This window comes from Fusarium verticillioides, chromosome 6, assembly GCF_000149555.1.
Source record: "Fusarium verticillioides 7600 chromosome 6, whole genome shotgun sequence".
NCBI classification, from domain to species: domain Eukaryota; kingdom Fungi; phylum Ascomycota; class Sordariomycetes; order Hypocreales; family Nectriaceae; genus Fusarium; species Fusarium verticillioides.
In genome coordinates this window covers 2,566,160-2,582,776 of record NC_031680.1, presented here as the reverse complement: position 1 = coordinate 2,582,776, position 16,617 = coordinate 2,566,160, and the positions used below count along the sequence as shown (strand labels likewise).

At 49.0% G+C, this 16,617-nt stretch overlaps 7 protein-coding genes across 16 annotated transcripts; 4 read left to right on the top strand and 3 right to left on the bottom strand.

Moving 5' to 3' along the window:
- Window positions 1-232: 232 nt before the first annotated feature.
- Window positions 233-5,823, bottom strand: FVEG_01972 (hypothetical protein). 6 transcript variants are annotated; one of them, XM_018889021.1, is made up of 5 exons: window positions 5,671-5,823; window positions 5,435-5,609; window positions 4,279-5,372; window positions 1,379-4,207; window positions 233-1,333 (listed from the first exon to the last, which is right to left on the bottom strand). In XM_018889021.1, the coding sequence occupies exons 1-3, from the start codon at window positions 5,776-5,778 to the stop codon at window positions 4,957-4,959; spliced, it is 699 nt and encodes a 232-aa protein (XP_018745082.1). In that variant the 5' UTR covers window positions 5,779-5,823; the 3' UTR covers window positions 233-1,333; window positions 1,379-4,207; window positions 4,279-4,956. The 6 variants fall into 6 exon arrangements, with proteins under 6 accessions (XP_018745082.1, XP_018745083.1, XP_018745081.1 ...); XM_018889022.1 differs by having other exon boundaries at window positions 1,420-4,207; XM_018889023.1 differs by lacking the exon at window positions 233-1,333 and having other exon boundaries at window positions 2,221-4,207; window positions 4,279-4,749; window positions 4,806-5,372.
- Window positions 1,597-5,606, top strand: FVEG_01971 (hypothetical protein). Of its 2 annotated transcripts, XM_018889017.1 has the most exons (4): window positions 1,597-2,952; window positions 3,006-4,228; window positions 4,291-4,377; window positions 4,437-5,606. In XM_018889017.1, exons 1-3 carry the CDS (start codon window positions 2,685-2,687, stop codon window positions 4,333-4,335), a joined length of 1,536 nt encoding a protein of 511 aa, XP_018745086.1. In that variant the 5' UTR covers window positions 1,597-2,684; the 3' UTR covers window positions 4,336-4,377; window positions 4,437-5,606. The 2 variants fall into 2 exon arrangements, with proteins under 2 accessions (XP_018745086.1, XP_018745085.1); XM_018889016.1 differs by having other exon boundaries at window positions 3,006-4,377.
- Window positions 5,824-5,914: 91 nt separating the features above from the next.
- FVEG_01973 (3-methylcrotonyl-CoA carboxylase alpha subunit) lies at window positions 5,915-8,692 on the top strand. The gene is made up of 3 exons (XM_018889024.1): window positions 5,915-8,268; window positions 8,316-8,394; window positions 8,444-8,692. The coding sequence occupies exons 1-3, from the start codon at window positions 6,215-6,217 to the stop codon at window positions 8,510-8,512; spliced, it is 2,202 nt and encodes a 733-aa protein (XP_018745087.1). The 5' UTR covers window positions 5,915-6,214; the 3' UTR covers window positions 8,513-8,692.
- Window positions 8,485-10,477, bottom strand: FVEG_01974 (hypothetical protein). Of its 2 annotated transcripts, XM_018889026.1 has the most exons (4): window positions 10,230-10,477; window positions 9,681-10,151; window positions 9,049-9,614; window positions 8,485-8,993 (listed from the first exon to the last, which is right to left on the bottom strand). In XM_018889026.1, exons 2-4 carry the CDS (start codon window positions 9,922-9,924, stop codon window positions 8,838-8,840), a joined length of 966 nt encoding a protein of 321 aa, XP_018745089.1. In that variant the 5' UTR covers window positions 9,925-10,151; window positions 10,230-10,477; the 3' UTR covers window positions 8,485-8,837. The 2 variants fall into 2 exon arrangements, with proteins under 2 accessions (XP_018745089.1, XP_018745088.1); XM_018889025.1 differs by having other exon boundaries at window positions 9,681-10,477.
- Window positions 10,478-10,806: 329 nt separating this feature from the next.
- FVEG_01975 (hypothetical protein) lies at window positions 10,807-12,306 on the top strand. Its single transcript, XM_018889027.1, has 2 exons — window positions 10,807-12,156; window positions 12,236-12,306. Exon 1 carries the CDS (start codon window positions 10,980-10,982, stop codon window positions 12,084-12,086), a length of 1,107 nt encoding a protein of 368 aa, XP_018745090.1. The 5' UTR covers window positions 10,807-10,979; the 3' UTR covers window positions 12,087-12,156; window positions 12,236-12,306.
- On the bottom strand, window positions 11,394-14,379 carry FVEG_01976 (hypothetical protein). Of its 2 annotated transcripts, XM_018889029.1 has the most exons (4): window positions 13,765-14,379; window positions 12,987-13,714; window positions 12,354-12,932; window positions 11,394-12,305 (listed from the first exon to the last, which is right to left on the bottom strand). In XM_018889029.1, the coding sequence occupies exons 2-4, from the start codon at window positions 13,588-13,590 to the stop codon at window positions 12,259-12,261; spliced, it is 1,230 nt and encodes a 409-aa protein (XP_018745092.1). In that variant the 5' UTR covers window positions 13,591-13,714; window positions 13,765-14,379; the 3' UTR covers window positions 11,394-12,258. The 2 variants fall into 2 exon arrangements, with proteins under 2 accessions (XP_018745092.1, XP_018745091.1); XM_018889028.1 differs by having other exon boundaries at window positions 12,987-14,379.
- Window positions 14,228-16,538, top strand: FVEG_01977 (hypothetical protein). 2 transcript variants are annotated; one of them, XM_018889031.1, is made up of 9 exons: window positions 14,282-14,329; window positions 14,391-14,514; window positions 14,564-14,715; window positions 14,770-15,031; window positions 15,084-15,365; window positions 15,418-15,860; window positions 15,908-15,968; window positions 16,020-16,329; window positions 16,385-16,538. In XM_018889031.1, exons 2-9 carry the CDS (start codon window positions 14,437-14,439, stop codon window positions 16,423-16,425), a joined length of 1,629 nt encoding a protein of 542 aa, XP_018745094.1. In that variant the 5' UTR covers window positions 14,282-14,329; window positions 14,391-14,436; the 3' UTR covers window positions 16,426-16,538. The 2 variants fall into 2 exon arrangements, with proteins under 2 accessions (XP_018745093.1, XP_018745094.1); XM_018889030.1 differs by having other exon boundaries at window positions 14,228-14,514.
- The last annotated feature ends 79 nt before the right edge of the window (window positions 16,539-16,617 follow it).

The following is a 16,617-nucleotide window of genomic DNA, read 5'->3' as shown; positions in this document are numbered from 1 at the left end:
GTTGCGGAATATGAATATCTCACTTTTACAGGTGCGTATGGACGCCAGTAGACCAGATACGTGTTTGACAAAGCTCTAAACGCCAAGATGCTGAGGTTAAACGAACACCCTCTGTTAGTCCTACCAGAATCGACAGGAGCAACGTTATCTGTCCTAGTTGCGGCTTTTGACTGGCTTGAGACAGTATGCAAGACAAAATGTCCAGTACGTCACAAACTTGATCGATAACTTAGGCCCCAACTTAGTTGGTTAGGTAGATTCCAACCCGATAACCAGTGGAAAGATGTCTACGATGAGGCTGACGTTGTTACTAGAAATTTGGCTGATTGCGACAAGAAAAGCCGGTTAGGATTCACCGAACAGCTTCCAGAGTGCATTCATGTAACATGAGCTTCACCGGTACTATGCATGCGCATGTTTCTCAGAGAGGTTGGGAACAGAAGCGACGCTATAGGCAAGTACCTAGGTAGGTAGGCGATCAACGAGGCAACCTTGTAGCACTTGTTGCCAATATTCCATGAACCAAATCTTTCCACGCGGCAGATAACCTTTGGCAGGATGGGAATCTCCTATGGTCATCGTCAAGCTACACGATGGGATAATTTGAGTCCAACTGATAGAGAAGTAGGTAGCTATCATGCGTCTTATTCCATATCTGAAATAGTAACGAGCTGAGAGACCCTGACCTCAAAATGCTGGTAAGAATATCCGAACCTGAAAGCTTCCGAGGATTATCGAGCCCAACTTGAAATAGACTTAAGACTCCGGGGAAAACATCGATAATGTTTCGAGTTGCTATTATATATATCCTCAACTCACCTTTACATAATTTGAAACACGGGCGATATCCATGCAGGTCATACCATAGTATCAAACTCTAAATTCCCAACGTAAACAAAAGGTCGTCGAAACAACTGCTCGAAACCTTTATGATACAGACCCCTTTAAAAGTCACCAGCAACCCTGAATCATTGCAACTCTACAATGTACCTACACAAGAACGCTAATAAAACACTAGCTGCTGTAAAGTTTCCCCTGAGATAAAAATAGCGATGTTTGATATTCATTATAGTCAAAATGGAATATGAAACCCTGTTTGAGATACGCAAAAGTCTTCGTGTGCTCCGTTTGAAGTGCATATATGCGAGGTGGCTGGAGATGTGAGGTCGTTTTGCTATGGATACGTTCGGAGCTAGACAGGTAGACAGGTAGACAGGGGAGATGGGAGAGTAACTAAACATTGGAAGCATACATAGCAAAAGCCTGCTATGTAATTGTACTGACGAACTTCCACAAATCCAGCACATTAAGGTAGTGCTCCCGATGATATTCGCTGCATAATGTTAGGTTTGATCTCATAAAGCCTCACGTGACTGACTACGCATCGATAGACTTCGCCTCTGATATCAGTGTACATACCACACAACCCTGACGATGCGATCGCCAGTAACACAGCCTCGTTGCAGTTACCTATGTCAACATCGAGACGTGATGGGCTGCAATTTTGCTCCGTGCCTTTCTTGGCCTGACCCTCCAGCCTCTCAGCGTGGAGGGATAGGCAACGTGCCCGATAGCACCATGACGAAAGATTGGCGCCACGCTTAAAAGAATCGTGCGTCGCGCCCGTCTGAAGATCACTCCCACCCACAACCCTTGTAAGCGGGATCGTTTCCTACTCGGTAGTGGAGCCACGGAGGCTTAAACAATTTTGAGGAGTCTGACGATGGGATCTGCGCATTTCAGAATCGCTTGCTGTTGTTTGTTTCGTGCTCCTGGCTATCACACAACAGGGGCAACCCATTTGTTTGCTCGATGCCACTAACGCGGCAGCATTTGTGACACCGCAGCAGAAATCATTTCTGGATGGGTGCAAAGGCAGAGGGAGCCTTTATCGACGAAGAATTTGCCCCTAACGCCTCCCATGCCGCGTGGCATTGTTAACCAAATCCCGTTCCTAGTTGGAGGTAAGATTCTACTAAACCCTGGCTTTGGACAAGCTCCAGCGCCACAGCACACATGGGAGGGTTTCAATGGCCAGCATCGCATGGGCCTGGATGGTAGGTTGGGTTACCTCAATCAGGGTGCTGGCACAAGCTTGCTAGAGTCCAGCTGTTGCGCCATGTCAGCGACAGCGTTGCAGGTGAATCGCGATGAGACAGAGAGTTCCTCAAGGAGCTGAAGCCCCATATTGAGGTAACCAGAGTGAGATGTTCAGATGTAGATGGAGCCTAAACAAGGCAGTTTAATGGGGCTTTTGTCATAGCTTATATCTAGCTCGGGTTATCAATCGATGATGGAGGTCTCAACGTGCATCGTCCTCTAAACTTACTCTACCTAACAACGGCACCGCCGCCTCGCCCCAAAACGAACCCACTCGCCCTGCGTTTTCTTCATTAGATTTCGCCATCACTACCTGGGCCTCTTTAACTTTCTTCTCCTTTTAACATCCCACGGCACAATCAACTTGGACAATTAAAAGGCATTACCTTTGAAAATACCAACGGAAACTCCCAGACGATTTTTTTGCGCCCTCAGCTTTTGTGCAATTTCTCCAGAGTCTTATCAGTCGTCTCATATCCACGTGCGCGCGTGCCGAGAGAAGCAGCATCAAGGAACTCCCCAATTCGCGCCGACCCTAAATTATTCTCCCAAAACAACGACACCAACTGCATTGCTGATATTTGATGGCTTCTTGGAAATCGTTCTCGGTTCCGTCGTTTCGGCTGACGCAGCTCGCTCAAGATGCATATGAACTCCCCCTACAAACACTCGCCAACACCCATGAATCGCACCCTTCCATCGGGCATCTTTGCCTACTCGTGTTCGAGGCTGTCCTCGAAGTAGTATGTGTCAGTCTACCTGGTTACATCGTTGCGCGACTTGGACACTTTGATGCCGAGAAGCAGAAATTCTTGGCTAATCTAAATGTGATGCTATTCACACCATGCTTGAGTATGTTGTTGTTTCGCACTGAACCAGTACTGTCTACTAATATATCGCTACAGTTTTCACCAAGCTCGCCTCCCAGCTTAACGCTGAGAAGCTATCCGATCTCGCTATCATACCGGTCATCTTCGTCGTCCAAACGTTTGTATCATGGGCTGTATCATATGGCGTCGCAAAGCTGTTCCGATTTAACAGGCGGGCATCCAACTTCGTTACAGCGATGGGTGTTTTCGGAAACTCTAACTCGTTACCTATCTCCCTTGTTTTGTCACTCTCTCAAACGCTGAAAGGCCTGCATTGGGACAAAGTTCCTGGCGATAACGATGACGAAGTTGGCGCACGTGGTATTCTCTACCTCCTTATCTTCCAGCAGCTTGGTCAGCTCGTCCGGTGGAGTTGGGGTTACCATGTCCTTCTTGCCCCTAAGGATAAATACCCCGAGTACCGCGAGGAGATTGCCGAGGAAGGCCAACGTTATCACGATGACGAGAATCAGGATGACCACCAGAATGCGCCTCTCATTGATGGCCTCGACGGAGAAACAGAGGACGAGGGAGACAGCCACAGCATCGATTCGCAAAACTATGATCCTGCTGGCCGTACTCCTGTGGCAAATGCCTCCAGAGTTTCACTGGCAGTCTCTAGCGATGACGAATATCTGCCCAAAAAGCCGCATCTCAAGAATAACGAACAACAACCGGATGTTGTTGCGCCCCTTAATGGAAACGAAGGTAGCATGGATTCCTTCCCCCGTGTCCCAGCATTGGAGGATCATGAAGAGCCGACTGGCATCGCGGACCGGACTAAATCTGCCATTAAATCGCCCTTTATCCGTCTTGGAAAGGCAACATCCCAAACCCTCAGCGACTGGTACCAGAAGTCTCCAGCTCCTGTCAAATCTTGCTTGAAATTCACGAAGCGAGTGGCCGGGAAATTCAACAACTTTATCTGGGAATTCATGAACCCCCCTCTCTGGGCTATGTTGATTGCCATCCTCGTTGCCTCTATCCCGGCTCTTCAACGACTCTTCTTTGAGGAGGGCTCTTTCGTCCAGAATAGTGTGACCAACGCCGTTCGCTCTAGCGGAGATGTCGCTGTCCCACTGATCCTTGTTGTTCTCGGCGCCAATCTTGCTCGTAATACCATGGCTAAAGACGAGGCTCTAGACCCTGAGGAAGAGCGCATTGGCAACAAACTACTTATTGCCTCACTTCTTTGCCGTATGGTTCTACCCACTGCCATCATGGCTCCCATGCTTGCGCTTATGGCCAAATATGTACCCGTTAGCATTCTTGACGATCCAATTTTTGTTATCGTTTGTTTTTTGCTTACCGGAGCTCCCAGTGCCCTCCAGCTTGCTCAAATTTGTCAAATCAACAGTGTATTTGAGAAGACAATGGGCAGAATCTTGTTCCAGAGCTATGTCATCTGGTAAGTCATGACACCTGATGCTCGGTGTAATCCATCCCGAATTGCGCTAACATATGCAGGATTCTTCCCTCTACTCTTATTTTGGTAATGATGGCCCTCGAGGTTGTTGAGTGGGCTCGATGATGTGCCTGTCGTCTACATACACTAGGCTGAGAAGTGAAATGACCATGTCTTTCATGCGTCAAATGCTATCTGATGAGTTTGTTTGATCTGTCTTTACAGTTGTTTGTCTGCAAAGGCGTTGGGTGGCTGGAATTGATTGGGATTCAGGAAAATTTATACTGGCTTGGCCTTGCGGCAACCTGGAGGCTCACAAAACTTGACCTGGTGGAAGGGCGATATGATGTGGTTTTTTTTGTTTGCCTGCTTTTACTTCGTTGCGTGAGAAAGGCACTGGTATTGAGGAATTGATCTTCATGGTACCCTACCTGGAATGCCTGTGCCTTGCGAATAATAGAGTGGTCAATGTTATCACATTGAATTGCCGAAACCAATAGTGTACCTTACTTCATCTTTGAAAACTGATTGCTAAAGTACAATGATGAGGCTCTGGCAAAGGATGTGGGGTTTGCGACCTGATCATTCTTGCTGAGTTCCGTTGACTAGGTGACCTTCTGGCACGATCGCCCAGTCTCTTACGGTGCCCTTCCAATCGCTAATGCGTACATCCTTGATATCGACCGAAACAACTCTTACTTCCTCACCAGCTACAAAGCAGTTGCGGCCTCCATCCTCGACAGGTCCATTGTCCCGCTGGAAAGGCTGCGCCGCGGACTCATCGAAAGTATTGTTCTCCAGATGCTGCTCGCGGTAATATTTTTCCTCATCTGTTCCGCTAGGCACTAGACGAGCAGCACCTCCTATGGTTGCACTGATGCTAGAGAGTGCTGAAGTGTTGAGGTTCAAGAGGAGTGAGGCGAGACTCGATCGGTGCTCTGGGCCAGGAGAACCACCAGATGGTCGGCGGCCGTGAGTAGGTGGTCGATGGGAGACCCCTGAAAGTATTGTAAGTATGTTTTAGGGTTCACTAATCTCGAACATGAAATATGCGACTTACAATCGTGGACAAGAAGGGATACATTGGGGTTGGCGACCAGGTTTGTGGTCTTCCGTGATGCCGGGTTCGTAGTCATGATGATAACGGGATAGTTAGAATAAGGTGACGAGGGAAGATATGTGTAGTTCATTAGAGAGACATGGGGCACGTTATCGGTGCATGTTGCCAAGTGAAGCTATATGGATTATCAGCCTTCGATCTGTGATGGCATTATTGGTGGTGCGGGGAAGGTTTACAAATCGAGCATTGTCAAGGCATTGAACGACATCTGGCGGAAGCGTCGACGTTGTTTGCTTGTGGGTATCACCCTGAGAAGCTTCGGAGTTGAGAGGTATTTGATCCATGATGTACTGGCTGCGATGATTGATGATGCTGTGATCCAATATCTTGAGGTAGTGGAGGGGCTTATGCCGCAAATCCCGGCCGCATATGCTGAGTCATTCGCGGGAATATGACGTAATGACACTGGACGCACTTTCCCCCAGAGTTCGTTGGAGCTAAGCTTCTAAACCGTCGTCTGGGGAAGGTACCTAGGTACCGGTTACTTGCGGCTCCTCACGGTCACGTCTGTCCTTGCCGACTTGAACCTTCAAAGCCGACAGAATAATCACTTAATTAGACTCGGCACCACGGCATTAGAGACGGCTAATCACCCGGGAAGGAGGTTTACAGTCGGCTTCTCTCCTTATTTATGTCAGTGAGAATCATTTTGAAAATCTGTCAAGTTGCATACTGCTCCTGAATCTCACACTGGGCGCTTCATAAACCCCATCGCTCATCATGCGTTCCACACTTCGCGCAAATCGTCGACTTCCTTTGAAGCCCCTCCCTCGATTCCTCTCAACATCTGCTTCAAGCGCGTCTGTTTCTCCAGTGGCTTCTTCATCATCTGCACCAAAGCACACACCCATCAATTCTGTCCTTATCGCCAACCGTGGTGAGATCGCCATCCGCATCAACCGGACTGCTGAGCGCCTTGGCATTCGGGCTACAACCGTCTATACAGATGTTGACGCTGGCTCATGGCATGCTTCCTCGGGGTTCCAGTCTTTGGCGCTAGGTCCCGCAAACGCCTATCTTGACGGCGAGAAAATCATTGCTCTAGCGAAGCAAAATGGCATCCAAGCACTCCATCCCGGCTATGGTTTCTTATCCGAAAACTCCAAGTTTGCAGAGCGTTGCGAAGAGGAAGGCATTGTGTTTGTCGGACCACCCGCTAGTGCCATGGCCGACATGGGACATAAGGCCCGCAGTAAAGAAATTATGACAGCTGCAAGTGTTCCCTGTGTGCCAGGGTATCATGGAGCAGACCAGGGCGAGCAGGAACTCCTGGAGCATGCCAAAAACATCACTTTCCCGGTGCTCCTGAAGAGTGTACGAGGAGGCGGAGGCAAGGGAATGCGAATCGTCCTGACTGAGGAGGAGTTTTTGACGCAACTCAGAAGTGCCCGTGCCGAAGCCAAGGCCTCATTCGGTGAAGGAGGCGAGGTCATGCTAGTGGAGAAGTACATCATTCGACCAAGGCACGTCGAGGTGCAAGTTTTTGCCGACAAATGGGGTAACACCGTCGCGCTTGGTGAGCGAGACTGCAGTGTTCAGCGTCGGCATCAAAAGATCCTCGAGGAATCCCCAGCTCCAGATCTAGATCTGGCAACTCGACACGATCTCTGGGATAAGGCTAGAAAAGCTGCCTCAGCAGTTGGCTATGTCGGCGCTGGCACTGTTGAGTTTATCCTCGACAAGGATACCAACAAATTCTATTTCATGGAAATGAACACTCGGCTTCAAGTGGAGCATCCTGTCACGGAGATGGTGACTGGCCTGGATCTAGTTGAGTGGCAATTCCGAGTTGCTGCGGGCGAAAAGCTTCCACTCTCCCAAGAAGAGGTGGAAGTACAAATGAACGAGAGGGGTGCCGCCATTGAAGCACGAATTTATGCCGAAAATCCTGAGAAGGGCTTTATTCCTGACTCCGGCAAATTAGTGAGAGCTTATCTCCCTACTGAATTACAGAACGAGGATGTTCGCCTGGATTGGGGATTCCGATCTGGTAACACTATCTCTGAAGCATACGACGGCATGATCGCCAAACTCATCGTGCGAGGCGATACGAGAGAACGTGCTATAGCCAAATTGGAAAGCGTTCTACGCTCATACGAAATTGTTGGTGTTGCTACAAATATCGAATTCCTCAAGCGAGTTTGCGAGACTGATGCCTTTGTGGCTGGGGACGTGGAAACGGGCTTCATCGACAAGTGGCGAGAGGAGCTTTTTAAACCCCGACCTATCAAGAATGAAGTTGTCGCACAAGCAGCCCTTGGAATGATCAACTTTGAACTTCGAAATTATGGTCCCCATGGCTTGACACTTGGTTTTGGCGAAACGAATAACATCGGGCAACGGAAGCTGAGCTTTAAAATCCTGGATGGGTATAGTAAGGAAGAGGGCGAGGTCGTCGAGGCCAGCGTGACACAGACAGGTCATAACCTGTACAACGTTGCTGTCCACCGAAAAGGTGACGAGGCACCCCAAGTGTTCACAAATGTTGCCTGCCAGCCTGAGCCTGAAGGTGAAGTGATGAAACTAGAGTCATACTTCCCCCTTGAGCGCATTCAATCCTCAGTGGTCCCTCAACACACAGACAATGATACAAAGGTTACCGTTTTCCAGCATGGCGTGAAAACAGATCTTGTTCTTCTACCGCCCAAGTGGTACGAGAAAGCTCTTGGGCTCAAGGAGTCAAGCGCCTCAGTTGCAGCGCCGATGCCGTGCAAGATCTTGAAGAACGAAGTAGTGGAGGGTCAAACTGTGCAAAAGGGAGCACCACTTGTGGTGTAAGTTGACCAATTCCGATATGTAGAATAAGCTAACAACCTTTCAGAATCGAGTCAATGAAGATGGAAACTATCATCCGGTCACCACAGGATGGTATAATTAAGAAGCTTGCACATAAAGAAGGAGTAAGTTCCCAGGGTAATACTCTCTGCTATCTCATCTAACGTCATACAGGATATTTGCAAGGCTGGTACGGTACTTGTATTATTTGAAGAGGGCGAAACAAAGGGCGAAGAGTCATGAATGAAATTGGATACCATGATGAACGAATTTGGCGTTACTTAAATGAGATTGGCTGATACGCTACCTACTAAAGAGAAATGTACTTGATCCCTTTATGATCCCCTCCCAGTCGTTGGGCCTGTTCCACTTTATCAAATGCGTAGAGAATTAATCTCCAGTGTCAAAACATGCGTACGCCTAAACACCAGTAGCTCCATTAACTAAAATCATAATCATGCTGTGTCTGAAACTGTGTCCATAATAAGTCAAAGAACATATACCCTGAACCTAAGGCGGTATAGGGTCGGGTCTGTCGTCGTCTTGGCAGAAATCTCATGCCATATAATTATCTTGTGTGCATCTTTATGTACTCCGAGGGTAGATATCGAGAAAGTTTTGATTGCTTAGCCGCTTGACGTATCCGCTTCCACCAGTCCTCGAGACGTGCCTGGAATTTTGGGTTGTCGGGCGAAGTATAAGTAGTAAGCTTGTTGAGGAGATCCTGAAAGAGATGTCAACAGAGTGTTTGAGCACAGCACGCCATTCGAGTGACTTACCTCCTCCAGGGCCAGTGTGATGAATCCCATTACGAAGGCCACCCAAGCAAGAGTCCCATTCGTACTTAAGAATTGGTTACCCCCCCGGAACTCAACCGTGCCAGTACATTTCCCTGTCTTGGGGTTTGGGAAAATGTTCTGGAAGTTCCATAGCACGTATCGGTTCCCCTGCATGTAGTAGCATAAATCCATTTCGGATGTTGTTGACTTGATTTCTGTTGCGACTTGGAGAAGTGAACCCTTGCTTTTACCGAATCGTATCAGCGTTTCACGCAACCCAGAACCCATGCTTTGACTGTTTGGCCGACAGTACTGATTTTCTCGACGGGCTTTGGGGAGGACAGCTGCCACAAATTCTTCATAAACAACAGATGCAAACGCAATCTTCTTGAGGCCACGTAAGGAGAACTTGTTCTGGCCAGAAACGGGAGTGACATGGACGTGGCCGCCGCAGGAGATGTCGCGTTGGGGACTGAAATGTACACGCATCGCTTCCCAAAAGTCGCCAAGTATGCCGCTGACATGTTGTTTGGTATCTAGGCGAGGAGAGACGACTTCCATGCAGACTAGGATCCCCTGTTAGTGAGCAAACTAAACCGTTCGCTGGTTTCGTGGTGAAGAGAATGACATACCCATGGGACGCTCTCTCTTCAAAGATCCATCTCGAGTGACGAACCATTTACCACCGTAGTACTCCGGATGCTTGCTGTATTTCGAACAGTCGTCGTGAACAGCTTCGATGTTGCGGTTCCGCAGCTTCTGTGCTAATTGCCGATACCAGTCAACATTGGTAAAGCTATCAGCACCACCGTAAGGTTTTACCACAGCCTCGATCTCCACGCCGAAGTTGTAATGCCTGAGCTTTGATACCGTCATGATCGACAAGATGTGAGAAGTGTTTGGGGACTCGAAAAAGAAAGAATGGTAAAATTGGCTGGGGTCGGGTTGAAGGTGGCGGATTTGGCCATGCAGCTGTATAAGACAACCACCTTGGTTTTTGAACAATAGACTTGCTGCAGAGAGGGAGTCGTACTACATGAAGGTGATCACCCGTTTCCTGATGCGCTTGTGCCTTGTTCAAAACGTCTGGATACGGCCGCGTGCTTTACCCAAACACAACCACAGAAGTGTGGGTTTGTTGGCTCTCAGCTTTTTGTCAGTAACACGCTCGCTCGCCTAACCTGAGCTGTCATTGTCACATCTCAGAATTTTCGCCTCGCCTTCAGGTTAAGTACAGCAAAAGCCTTTCTGGCCTCGAATGGCGGTGCGGATGCATGGTTTGGCGGGAGCTGTCGATGTGGATCTGGCCGGGGGGCTCCGGGGAGAAATGCCGGAAGACCGGGGCCACGGTGCGGAGCCCAACAAGGAAATGGAGGCGGGCTGGGCCGTCTCGTAGCGTCTGAATATTCTGAGGCTATCAAACGGCGCCTGTTTTTGCCTGTCATTTGTAAAGGCCCAGACAGTCGGTACTCACCAAAATGTAACCGCGTCTACCCTGCAAAGTTCGCTTGCCAGGTACCTTGCGAGTCTTTCAACGTGGGACGCAGCAATTGGCCATGAGCTGGCGTCTCCTCTTGTGAAAATCTGACTCATTTGCTGCCCAATGTGACAATAAGGCCCAGTCGGTGACTTGCACAACCTAGCCCACTCCGCCCATTGAACGCTGTTGGCGCTGACCACAGCTACTGTACGTAAGTTAGTTTATGCTTTAGCCAAATCGACGTGGACACTGTTTGCTTGATCGATATTGTTTTTCTCATGTGAGGGAGCCGATTTACATCACATCTTAATCGCCGTTAGCTCACTATCACATTTTCCTACCACAACGAAAACGTAACGCAACACACACACACACACAAACATACGCAGTTTTTTACCCTGCACCTCTCCATCGGATACACGGAGCTTGCTGCCCCCGACAGATCTACAGCATGAATTTGTCTGCAGATGAGGCTCAGGCCGACACCGGCCAGCCGCTCACCAAGTATTACTTTGCCTATGGTAGTAATCTTCATCTACAGCAGATGAAACGAAGATGCCCTGGAAGCAAATTCATCGGCTCTGGGAAGCTGGCAGATCATCGTTGGCAGATCAACGAGCGTGGATATGCCAATGTTATCGAGTCTCAAGGACATTGGGTTGAAGGCCTTGTTTATGAGATCAATCCCCGCGATGAGGCTCGTCTTGACATCAACGAAGGTGTTTCCAAGGACGCATACCAGAAGAAGTACATGACTGTTACGCTACGGCGTGCTGAAGCCGCCTTGTATCGCCGACCTGTGTCTTGGATTGTCAACAATGGTGGCCCAGACCACGCACGAGTCCTTGCCCAGCAAGGGGAAGGGCAGAGAAGGGCCATCAACCACAAGCCACATTTGGAACAGAACATCTTGGTGTACATAAGTCCAAGATACATTGTCGATAGCGAACCAAAAGAGGAGTATATCAACAGAATCAACTCAGGCATTGTTGATGCAACATCCTTAGGGGTCACCAACGACTATATCAGCAACTGTGTCCGACCTTTCATTCCAGCACCGACTGGCCAGACCTCAGGAGACAAAGGAGCCACTGGACCCGCGAAAGCTACCGGACCACCGAAGCCAAAAGTTGTGAGAAAAGTTCCGAATCCCGCAAAAAAGGTGAAGCAACCTGCCCGTGAGGTCAAGCGAGCAACGCCGCCCAGAGGGAGAGACTCATCACCGCCAAACAACAGGGCACCTGGCCAAAGACCCCCACACCTTCAACCTCAGGTGGTTCAAGGCCAGCGCTGGGCCAGGAATGCCGCTTCAAATGTGCCCGAGAGACTCGGGCGGCCTTCACAGTCACGGCCATCAGCACCACCACTTCCCCCAAGGCCACTCGCGCCGCATTACCCAGGAAACACTCTACAAGTTCCTGTTCCTGGTCGGCGGCGACCTGCATCAGAAGTTGGCGCCCCACCACCGCCTCTCCCTCCTCGGCCAACCCGTCGAGTTCGCAGTATACCGGTAATCGTTACTCATCAGGAAGGTTATGGTGGTTATTGGTATCGATAAAAGCATTTCTAGCCCAGTTTCCTTAAAATACCCAAATATGATATCCTCCAGACAATAAAAAGTAGCATACGTGCGCTTTATTCTTCTCCATTCATCGTTTTATCCTTGAATGCTGTAGTCTCTGTTTGCTGACTTCTACGTCTTACAAGAACACAATTTTATAAGACAGGAACTAATATCTTTGTCTGCTTGTTGCCGATATGACAGATCCAGCTGGCCCTAAGACGTGTCAGAGCTTCAAAGGGTGTGGAGAATATCTGTACTTACTCCTTGAACTTGATGTTCTTGATGAGCTTCGACTGGTTCCTTGAGAAGTTGGCGAATTGTTCCATAGGAAACTCATGATTGTTGGACCCTGGAGCACATCCCCACCTGAGTTGGTGACGAGAACTGTGGGTTTAACAATTGCTTTCAACCCGAGCTTTCTACCACCTTCGACTCTCTCAACGAAAAGCCCAGGAGCTATATCAAAGAGATATATAACACCGCGGCGTGCTTGAGAAGCCGCCTTGGTTCCACTCAAGTCAAGAGTTGCTCCTCCATTCGCCAGATTTAAGCATTGGTAAACCTCCAACCTCGTCGCGGCTGTGCGAGCAGGCCACTTCAACGAAAATACACTGGGCGCCAGTTGAAGCTGATGAGCGAGATCTGCTGCAGGTTCTACAATGCTTCGACGAATAGAACCTTGCAGTTCAGCAGGAGGGCTTTTCGGGGCAATGATTGACAGTAAAGTTGTCAGATCGTCAACAACAAAATTCAAAAACCTTTGCCGGCGCATTCTGAAAGATGGTTGATGAGTCAAAGCAGTCAGCGTCTCGCTTCTCCATTCCCTACAATGAGCTGTATCTTGTGAGATGTTAGCAGCTTGGTATATATATCACGCCCGGGTCTAAGACAAACCTCTTGGCAGTCGAGACATAGTGTTCTCGAGATCATCAACCCACCTCGACGTTCCGTCGCCTTCCGTATCATCGAGAGGACAATAAAAGGACTTTGAGAACAGAGTAACGTGGAGATAGTTCATAATGACCCCAGTGATGTGAAACTCATCAGCTTGCGTAACATTCAAGCATCGTCTAGACTGTTCCCTGAGAAGAGAAACGAGTCGCAGCCCTTCTGGAGAGGATGCTCTGGCAGCAAGGCGGCCAATTTCCAGATCCTCAATAGCAAATGCAGCACGGTTTTCAACCCAGCGCTGGACATTCCCAATTAGAACCTTGTAGGCTTCTCTAGCCTCTGTTTCTGTGATATCTCTTCTCCTAGGCTGCAGACGAAAGATTTGATCCTGAGCCTCTGCGAGCTGCCGCTGGGTGACGGCAAGTTGTCTTCTGAGAGTTTCCGCCTCTTCTGCAAGCTGGCCCTTTTCTGATTCCCGGTTCTCAATCTCCTGCTGCCTGGAGTCCAATACATTCTCCGTGAAGCGACGCAAATGGGTCTCGCTGGCCAGTTTGTCCTTAAGTGCGGGAGTCTGTAGGGATCCTTGTTTCGTCGCTTCCGGATCCATGATGACGGGTTGCTGTACTCAAAGTTCTTGTGTATGACAGCCCAAAGATGAAGATGAGTCTGCCAATGTCGCACGTGCAAATCATTAAGCGACAGATGTTGGCCAGTAATCCGCTAGATTGGTTCTGTCCCTCTGGTAAGTCGAAGCAAAGGCAACACACCAGGGCTATCTTACAGCGTACCACCAATGGGCGTCAAGACTCCTTGGAAAAGGACTCAATACTCGCAGCCTCACATTGCGGTTGGATCCGAACATGGTTTCACTTAGGCGCCAGGTGATGGGTACCTAATGCATCCGAAAGTCTCCAGCTGTACGACATCAAAAGTCGGTCTCGTCTTAGGCCGCTTAGGCGGCCACTGCACGCTCCACTACCTGAATTTACCAGGGTAACTGTCATTTGCAGCTGCGCCGAGTTTCTGCTCAAAGCCAAGTCTGCAGTGCCCAAACCCCTCACCCACTCGATCGAAAGCCCTGGTGAGGCCGAAGTTGGTGGTAAAAGTGGTGGTCATTGCTCCATAACTGGTCGGTGAGGATGAGCGAGGCCCAAAGAACCCCAGGCCCACACAACAAATGAGGCCTGAAGAGTCAGATTGAATGGCTGGCCACGTCCAGAATTACAGACAGATCCTCGGGCCCTGGCGAAGAATGCTCCATCGCCCTGCTGGTTTCTATTGTAACCAATTGGGGTCGTCATGAGTAAATTCTGGGGCGAGTCCCAGGCTCACGAATGAGCTTTTGGGTAGAGAAGTTCCATATCCCGTACATCACTAGATTATGCCTGATTGTTCCACCACAAATAGTTGACAATGAAATAACCATAGGAAGCCTTTAGGAATTAGTTCGGTCATGAGCAATCGCAGAATCGTTGTATCCATAGATTTTGGAACGACATACTCAGGTGTCGCTTGGGCTGACACAACTCGGGTAGGTGTTTTCCTGACCTCTCTCGGGGTGAGTTTGCTAATCCTTGCAGCCTGATGTTCAACATGTCTTGACAGAATGGCCCTCGGCCGGCTCTTCGAAGAGCAGTCCCAAAGTACCAACTGAGCTCCGAAGAGTGGCGAATGGGTGGCAGTGGGGATTTCAGATTCCTGAGTCTGCGAAGAGGATCAGGTATTTCAAGCTGTTAGTCTTGCTGTGCCTTCAGTCCATTTGCCGTGTTTGACCAGACCCTTTTAGAAAGCTGGATGATCCAGCCCAGATCACCAAAGAGGGGGAATCGGCAAAAGACCTGACCAAGGTCTATCTATCATGCCTCCATGAGCATTTCGTCAGTCTACTTGAAAAGAGACTATCGCCGAGTGTGGTAAAATCGACACCCATGGACTTTGTCGTCACGGTCCCCGCTATTTGGTCGCCAAAAGCAAAGCAGTCGACGGAGCAGGCCGCAGCCATGGCAGGATTTTGTGGTAATCAGAGGATCCAGCTCATATCAGAACCGGTGGGTTGGATTTTGAGTCGTAGAGGGAAGTGTGTTACTAACAAATGACAAGGAAGCAGCCGCTTTGTACACCCTCAAGACCCTTAGCCCCTCTACATTACAAGTAGGTCGAAAATTTGTTGTTTGCGATGCGGGAGGCGGCACCGTTGACTTGATCTCTTATCAAGTAACCAAAATAGGCAGAGTTGAAGTAAAAGAAGTCACAGAGGGTACAGGCGGGAAGTGCGGCTCGTCCATGCTGAATATGCGCTTCCGTCGGCATCTGAAACAAACTCATGGAGACAAGTACTGGACTGATGAGAGACTCGTAATAGCTTTGAGTGAGTTCGAGTCGGTAAGATTCCCAAGTTTTTTTTTCCCAAGTCAGTTCGCTTAGAGGGATACAGTTCAAGAAGACCTTTTCTCCCAAGGGCGAACCTTTGACTCTCAAAGTTGATCCCAGTCTTGGCCTACGACGGAACCGATATACTATGACACAAGACGATATGAAAACCAAAATCTTTGAGCCCATCATGAAGGATGTTGTGTGTCTTATCAAGGAACAGATCAAGATGGCGGGAGATGGTGTCGCCGCGGTGATTATGGTTGGAGGATTCGGGCAAAGTCGATATTTGAAGTCACGCGTACGTGATGCAATATCCAGCCGAACAGATGTTCTTCAACCAGAAAGCGGCTGGACGGCGGTGGTAAAAGGTGCCGCGATGCATGGGCTCAGTCGATATCAACCCGCAGGCACCCGGGTGGAGGTTGCATCTCGAATTGCAAGACGATCGTACGGTACATGCTTGATGACGAAATACGATATGATGAAACACAACCCTAGAGAAGCGTTCGTATGCATTCTTTCTGGGTAAATTTGGTTGCTGACGGCTATAGGTTCTGGTCGGAAAAGGAGCAAGAAACAGTCGTCTCAGAAATGTGTTGGTTTATTCAGAAGGTATCCTGACTCCTCTCCAAACTTCGTATTCATTGCCACTAACTTTGGAAGGGTGAGTCGTACCCAGAAGGCAAACCGTCACGGATAGAATACCAATGCGATCTCCCGGTAATGCTTGGCCATGTGCCACAAACGGAGATCGATATTTACAGCAACAATAATGATGGGAAAGCTCCCGTCCATCTCGACGAAACAACGCAGCACATCGGAACGCTCTCACTTGACCTAAGAAAGATCCCAGAAGCAGTCAAGAGAACTGCGAAGATCAGGCGCATGGGTTGGCATCGGTACTATTGTCTGAAAGGGGCCATCGAAGCCGTGTACGGGTCAGCGGAGATCACGTACACAGTCAAACTTGGAGGTAAGAAATTCCGTAGTGTTTCTGATGTACCAAATGCTAAGCCGCGCTCGTCTAGGAATAACACATGACATGATCAGTGTTCGTTATGAACGTTGAGCAAGCAAGAAAGACAAGTTACGAAGTCAGACAAGTGTAAAAAGGGGAGATGAGTGTGCGAGATCATATATAGATACCACTATATAGCCTCTGCCGTTCTATGCCAACCATGATAATGAAATGTCGTTTGATGAAGGTATGGATCTGATACCTCCTGTAACACCAGAGAGCTAACCCCTAAATGGTTCTTAT